Source organism: Corvus brachyrhynchos, unplaced genomic scaffold (genome assembly GCF_000691975.1).
Source record: "Corvus brachyrhynchos isolate BGI_N302 unplaced genomic scaffold, ASM69197v1 scaffold624, whole genome shotgun sequence".
In the NCBI taxonomy this organism is placed as follows: Eukaryota; Metazoa; Chordata; class Aves; order Passeriformes; family Corvidae; genus Corvus; species Corvus brachyrhynchos.
In genome coordinates this window covers 68,253-75,690 of record NW_008237889.1, presented here as the reverse complement: position 1 = coordinate 75,690, position 7,438 = coordinate 68,253, and the positions used below count along the sequence as shown (strand labels likewise).

Here is a 7,438-nt window from a genome sequence, read left to right as displayed (position 1 = left end):
GACACACATGGACACACGAAAGGAAAACACCGCTGTGAATCTCAGGGAGCAGGAGGAGAAGCCAGGGTGCTCAAACAGGAGCATCAGCTCTGGAAGCCCAGGCAGCATCCTCAGGGACTGCAGGCAGCCAGCCCCGTGCTTTCTCTTGGTGCAAAGGAGCCACCAAGCAGCGCTAATGCCTGGCACGGCTCCCGCTTCCTGCGGCGAGCACGGGGACAGATGGTGCTCCAGGAAACACCTTGAGCTCCTGCTGGCGCCTGTGCCTCCCACGAGGCTCGATCTGGTGGTGAACCACGAGCGCTCCGAGAGCGCCCAGCCTGCTCCGGCACACAGCCAGCTCCATGTGCCAGCCAGAAACGGGGGCTTTCTCCTCGTTCTCCTGACCCAGCCTAGGCACACTGTCAGCCAGGGGAGCGAGATCCAGCCACCACTGCAGGCACAGCAAATGGATTAACATCAACCCACTCCATGCCAAAGCAGGCCTGGTCTCAGCACAAACCCACAGGTCAGCATGGGCATTGTCCAAGGGAATCCCTTACACTGGGCTCCGTGCTGGGAATGCTTGGTGCTGTCAGCATCCAAACTGGTTAATATAAAACTAACAACTACATCTTATTGCTCTGCTGCTATTTAGTTATGTTTAGCTCCCACATGGAAAAACTCCCGAGGGGGAGCTGCCTGCACTGGAATGAAACCTGAAACATTCCACGAACTGACAGCAGCAGAGGAAGCACTCCCTAGCCACAAGACTCTTTTCTCATCCTATTAACTCCTCTGTAGTACTGACACTAACATCAGCAGGAGACCAGTGAGACTGAAGCTGGAATCCTTCACTGTTTCCCAACGGCCTTCCCCGACCTGCTGGAGCACAGGCAGCCTCTGAACACGGCTCTAGGAAGCTCTGCCATTAGGCTGCTAGATGCAGGAATACCAATCCCTGCATCCTGCCCTCCCCTTTCTCCCTCTCAGCTCTCCTGCAAGGAAAAACCAGCCCTAGAGCTGCCTGCTTTGCAGGTGAGTTGTTGGGTATCAGGAGTATGAGCAATTCCTGCTTGGCACACAGCTTCCAGCATGGCTCTGAGTGAATCCAGGAAGCTACACCCTTGCCTAAAACCAGCTCTCAAATCCCTCCCTCCCAAACTGCTCCGGGCTTGGAAAACCAGGGGCTTGGTTGGAAAGCTCCCTGGGGTACTGCAGAAACACCTGCCTGCAGCCAGCCAAGGTGTGCTGCTGGTCCCAACAGGATCCATCAGTGAGACTGATGCCTGCTCGATTTGGACACCAGCAGCTGTCTGACTGGCCCCACATCCAGGACAGCCTCATGTTTCCTCCTGCCTCAAGGGTTTGGAAAACCTCCAAGGTTTGGATTTAAGAGGTATTTACTCAATCTCAATCATGAGAAAAGTCCTAGGAAGGAGACCTGGGATCTACAGGCTTCAGTTATCAATACAACTCAACATTCACAATCCCCTTGACTTCTGTTTCCCAGTTTTCATCTCTGACTGTTACTTGCCAATAGCACAGGGGAACGATGCAGGAATAAAGCCTGGAGTTAAAACTGGAATTCTTCAGGAAGCTGACTAACCCCAATTTTATTTATTCAAGAGTAAACAGACCTCTTCAAGTCACAGTTTCAAATGGGTTGCAAAGCTCCTTTCACGCCTGCGCTTTAAGTTAGGCACTTAATCAAACCACCGCGTACTGGCTGAGAGCAGAGCCCCCTCTTACCTTGGGATCAGCCTGGACAGGGGTGTTGTACCTGATGAAGGATTTTATGACTCCGGTCCTCCCCACAGAGCTCGGTGTCATGAGGAGCTGGTTCTTCTGCACGGTGTGCAGGAACGTTTTGAACGGGCGCACCACCTGTGGGAGGAACAGCAAAGTGTGAGCGGGGCTGAGTAAAAAAGGGTCTTGGTGAGGCATTCCAGGGTTACAAGGACCTCACCCTGCTGGCTGGGAGGACTGGGGATGGGGTCTTCCTCCTGAGAGGAGACAGCCCCCCCTCCTCTGCCTGCTGGTGGTCGTAGCGCTCGTCCACGGCTCTCTTGTAGCTCGGCTTCCTCCTGTGAGACAGCACAGCCCATCACACCGGGCAAATCCTCCTCCTGCCTCCAAGCCAGGGCTGGAAAGGGCCATAAACTATCCTGGGCTTAAGAGAGACTCCAGCGTGGCCAGGCCCTGGCACAGGGTGCCCAGAGCAGCTGTGGCTGCCCCTGGATCCCTGGCAGTGCCCAAGGCCAGGCTGGACATTGGGGCTGGAGCAGCCTGGGACAGTGGAAGGTGTCCCTGCCATGGCAGGGGTGGGACTGGATGGGCTTTAATGTCCCTTCCATCCCAAACCAGTCTGTAATTCTAAGATTGTGCACGCACAGTGGGCCAATAAATAAAACCCTAATGCAATAGAAAATACAAATTAAATCATAGAATCGTGGAGGCAGGGAAAACTTATTTGCAGAAATTTCAGGGTCACAAACGCTGAGGCCAGTGAACAACGTCCCAGCACTGAACCTGTTTGGAACAGAACCACAGCCCGCCCGAGACACTTCCAACCAGGATATACCTGGCACTCTGGGGTGGATCCAGGGTCCCTCCGTTCTTATTTAAGTTGTTTTCTGAAAGAGAACAGTTACACAGTGAGTTCTAGCAGGAAAAATCCCCTCCAACACGGGTTTGACAGCAGAGAAGGGACGTTGCAGCTCACTGAACAGCAAAACCACCTGCGTGAGTGGGCACGGCAGCACCTGGCTCTCATGGCACCGCTCCCACCTGGAAACTCCAGACAAAGCTGTCTGGGTTCTGCACAGCTTCAGCAACAGTGCTCAACTGGGCCTCCCACAACCCTCCAGCCTCATTATATCCATCTCCATGTGCTTGCCAGGATGGAAATAACTCCAGCACAGAGTTTTCTCACTGCTAATTGTCTGAAACAAATCCCTGCTCATCAAACATTAATTAATCTTTCCAACTGAGCTCTCAAATTAACCAGTCAATCTTTCCAGCTTCCCAACCAGCCTCCCAAAACGATAGCTTCCCTAAGTGCTGCCCCAAAGCCCTCCGGAATTACCACTGCTGCTCGGTTCCTGGGGCTGCCCGTGTTTGCTGACTGTGTGGGAGCGAAGGGACATCCGAGGGCTTTGGCAATCCTGTGGGAAAAGCAGAGGGGTCTCAGGACAACTGCACATGGAAACGGCCCGTTCCTGGTTCAGATGGTGGCGTGGTTCCGACACGGGAAGGGTCAGCGGCATTACCAGGGAATGCCAGAGCCCCTCTTGGCAAGGGTCAGCGGCGTTACCAGGGAATGCCAGAGCCCCTCTTGGCGAGGGTCAGCGGCGTTACCAGGGAATGCCAGAGCCCCTCTTGGCAAAGCCCTGGATGCTGCATCATCAGGAGAGGTGCAGACAAACACGAGCATCTGCGCTGCTTCAGCTCAACCAGCTCATCAACCATTAAGGCAGGAGCCTTCCAAGCTGTAAATCTGTGCTGCCGGAGCGCTGGCCAGAGCCAGCGTGCCCATTTCCCTGAGCAGTGACGAACGGGGAGCCTGGAGACAGCGGGCAAATGGCTCATTCCCATGATTTATCTGTTTGTTATGGGATACCCAGCGCTGCTCGCTGCCTCTGCACTTAGGCTGGGGCGTGCTCCACTGGGATAATGGGCTGTGGTTCTGGAATTGCTCCCTGCTAGCAGCACCAGCATTACCTCCCGGTCAGCGCTTCACAGTGCTGCGCTGGGAAGAGAAGAAAAGGCATTGATGGAGAATTCATCCTCCCCAATTCCTTCTGCAGGGCCCAGAAAAACTGACTTTTTTTTGAGTTTCTGCACAGCTGTAACAGCTCTCCTTGTCTTCACAAGCGCTTCAGGTCACTGCTCTTCCCCATTAATTCAGGCTGTGCTCATTGAAATTTATTCTGGACAAAACACTGACACGATCCTGGGATTACTTCCTCGGCGAGGATTGTGGAGGGAAAGGTGTTGACCTGAATAATATTCACAAATTTCTGCCTGTGTCCAAACTAACAAGTGTTGAATTACCTGCAGGACTGACCAAAAGGCCAAAAGAAGCTTTAAAAATACGGTGTGCAAACCACGCCACCAGCTGAACCAAACTCCCCTGAACTATAAGGTTTTTTTATCTGTAGAGATTGGGCACTGAATCTTCACACAATGATCTCTAGCAAGAGGTTAAGAAGGAAGAGCCAAGCAGGACTCAACCCCGAGGTCAGGCTCAGGGTGGTGCGCAACAAGTTCAACAGATTTAGGAAAGTGACAGAGGAAAGGCCATGTTTTAGTCAGAGAATCTTGGAAAGCATCCGAGACTGTCACACCCTTCTGACAGAACGCCTCCACCTGCACCCAAAGCCATGGGTCACACGTGCTCATTTCCCAGAGAAAACTTTGCTGGTTTTGGTTTTGCTGGTTCTGGAATGTTGTGATTGAGACTTTCGCTAGTCCGAGTACCAGAACCACAGAGGCTGTGGATGGGCTCACACACCTCTGAGCCAGATGCTCTGTGCCTTCCCCACTCGCTGCTATGGGACAGGTTACAAGGTCTGGCAATCCACAGCCAGAGCTCCCAAGTTTCCCACTAAGGTGTATTCCACACGTTTCCCTCCCAGATCCACACAGACACAAATGCTTTTAATCCCTGCCCAAGTCTTACCAGCTTGGAGGGGGTGGAGGATCCAGGAGGAGGCCTAGAAAAAAAACGGAAGACAAAAGGGGCTGTGCTTAACAACACTGAGGAAACTGGGAAGCCACTTGGGTTTTACACCAAGAATGGCAGTGAAAAAGTCCTGCAAGGAGGGTAGTGAGGATAAATAAATAAGTGAAAGCATTCTTACCCAGCTTTGACAACTGTTTCCTCATCCTCTGGCACACTTACGGAGCTGGAGACTGTGGGAGAGGAAAGAACACACCTGAGCTGTGAGGCTGGGGTGCAGGCCAAGGATCTGCCGGGACAAGGGCCTGCAGACACTGCAGAGGGACCTGTCCTGCCCTGGCGAGCACACGCAGGCGGCACTGCAGGAACGCGCCCGGCGGTTCCGGCTCAGGAAAGCACTTGTCAATTATGGATGAGTTCAGGGCAATATTCCACCAGCTAGCACTAATGGGGCGGGGCTTGGCCTTGGGCTTATCTGCAGGGCCCTGAGTGGACATCAGGAGCAGTCAGAGCCAGCCTTATTTACAGTGGGAGTGCTGCCCCCCAAGCCAGCATTCCAGCTGGCTCTGCTGCGCTGAGCTCGGAAGCCCCAGCACAGCCGGAACCTGCCATGAATAACCAGAGCACCCAACAATCCCAGACTGGCTGGGGTGGGAAGGGAGCTTAAGGATCATCCACTCCCAGCCCCTGCCTTGAACAGGGACACCTCACACTAGCCCAGGTTGCTCCAAGCCCTGTCCAACCTGGCCTTGGGCACTGCCAGGGGTGGGGCAGCCACAGCTCTATCAACCCGTGCCAGGGCCTTGCCTCCCTCAAATGGAAGGATTCCTTCCACATATCCCATCTAAATTTCCCCTTTTTCAGTTTGAACCCATTTCCCCTTGTCCTGTCACTCCAGTTCCTGATTAAGAGTCCCTCTCCAGCTTGTTTGCTTAATAATTCGGGCAGTTTAGACCAGACTGTCCTTCCCTAAACCTGCCTCTGCCACCAACTGTAGAAGTGTGGGAGACTTTTAATCTACAAAGCTCAGCCTTGAAATTCCCTTCTCAAACTCTAGACCCAGCAGCCAGATGCTGCCAAGGAGAAGGGAACTGAAGGAAACAGGCAGGGCTTTGGGAGAATCCATCAGCCCTTTTGGATCCCCAAACCCTTCTCAGCTTTGCCAGCTGTCCCCACAGAAACCAGGAAGACCAGCTGAGCAGAGCTGTGCCTGCCCCAACCCTGGAAGTGTTCAAGGCCAGGTTGGATGGGCCTTGGAGCACCCTGGGATAACAATGGTACTGGTACCTCCAGCCCAAACCATCCTGGGATTCCAGGATTAACGACTTCTCCCAGCAAATCAGCAATGGTTAAAGCTAAATTGAAATGGAGACACTGAGGCTGATCTCCCAGGTGGTTGACAAGGCTGAATTAATTCAGTTACCTGGGTTTCTCTGCTCACAGGGGGCTCCAGAAAGCCAGGGAGAACTTCCATGAGGGACTGCAGCCTGTCTAGCCCGGGAAGCTCAGCTGCTACCCCCAGAGCAGGTACCCAGCCCCAGCACTCTGCTTTCCTCAGCAGCAGAAAGCGGCGGAACCCCCCCCACGGCACCCCAACTCACCATCCACAGAGCTGCAAGACACGGATCTCTTCCGAGCCGCCTTCTTCCTGCCCGCTGCCCTGGCAATGGATGTCCGGATCATGCTCTCCCTCTTGCTGGCCAGGGAGTACTTCTCTGCCAGGGAGGTTCTGCGGCTCAGCGAGGCTTTCCCCATCAGGCTGCGGCGCACGGAGCGGCGGCTGAGCCGGGCGCCGGTCGGAGTCCCCGGGCTGTCCCTCGGGGGCTGGCAGGGCTCCTCGGTGTGGCTGTGCTCCTGCAGGGAGCCGTCCCCCTCCTCCAGCCCAGCCTCCGTGCTCAGGGTGATGGTGACGTTGGCTGCCTTCGCAGTCTGCAGCTCGGGCACAGCCTGCCTGGCCTCGGGGGTACAGGGCACCGCCAGCTCAGGGGCCGTGGGCACCAGTGGCGATGTGGGAGCACCGTGTTCCTCGGGAGAGCCATTCCCTGAGCTCGTGGGGAGCAGCTCTGCCGGCTCTGTTCCGCTCCTCCGGAGGGGCACTGTAGCACCAATGTGGTCAGCTTCCACGCAGGGATCCTTGTCCTTCCCTGCTGCCTGCTGGGGAGGAGGCGTCTCAGGAACCACCTTGGAGCTGCTGGCAGAGGCTGCAGCCCGGGACCGTGTCACACGCTGGGGTGGAGAGCTTTCTTTGGCCTCGGCCCTGCTGAGTTCCAGGTTTTCTTTGTTCCGGAGTCGCTGAGAAGCTCGCACAGAAGGCACCAGTTTGAGGCTGCTGTTCCTCCTCCTGGAGAGTCTGATCACAGCAACAGTGCGTTAGATGGGAACAGGAGTCGGGAACAGCCCCGACTCCTTCCGTGCACGCACGGGAGCGGAGCCAAAACACCTGGGACGGGCCCAGGAGACACAGAGCTGCACAAAGCAGCTAATGCAGACAGTAATTAAATTATGGAATAAATTAAGTTTAAATGACTTTGAAGAAGAAAGATAATAGACAGAGACACGGGGACATAGAACCAGGCAACAAACAAAAGCACTTCTCGTGAGAATCAAAATCCAATGTTTTTCGGCCGAGAGAGCCCCAGGCACACGGCCTGACCGGACCTTTAACACCAGGGGGTCGCGCGGGACGAAGGAAGGGGAACTCGCACTGACAAAGGAGAGAGGATCGCCAGGACACGCTCCGTGCAGGGGACTGTTCCCCTGAACCCTTGGCAGCAGGTC

The 7,438-nt window shown here is 54.9% G+C and overlaps 1 protein-coding gene across 1 annotated transcript in view; it reads right to left on the bottom strand.

The window, feature by feature from the left end:
• INCENP (inner centromere protein) overlaps nucleotides 1–7,226 on the bottom strand; it is a 13,317-nt gene extending 6,091 nt beyond the window's left edge. The window contains exons 1-8 of the mRNA XM_017732755.1: nucleotides 7,219–7,226; nucleotides 6,262–7,010; nucleotides 4,842–4,893; nucleotides 4,661–4,694; nucleotides 3,065–3,143; nucleotides 2,561–2,612; nucleotides 1,946–2,063; nucleotides 1,729–1,863 (exon numbers count right to left, since the gene is read on the bottom strand). Coding sequence (XP_017588244.1) covers nucleotides 1,729–1,863; nucleotides 1,946–2,063; nucleotides 2,561–2,612; nucleotides 3,065–3,143; nucleotides 4,661–4,694; nucleotides 4,842–4,893; nucleotides 6,262–7,010; nucleotides 7,219–7,226 — 1,227 coding nt within the window. The remainder of the gene's footprint in view (nucleotides 1–1,728; nucleotides 1,864–1,945; nucleotides 2,064–2,560; nucleotides 2,613–3,064; nucleotides 3,144–4,660; nucleotides 4,695–4,841; nucleotides 4,894–6,261; nucleotides 7,011–7,218) is intronic.
• Between the last annotated feature and the right edge of the window lie 212 nt (nucleotides 7,227–7,438).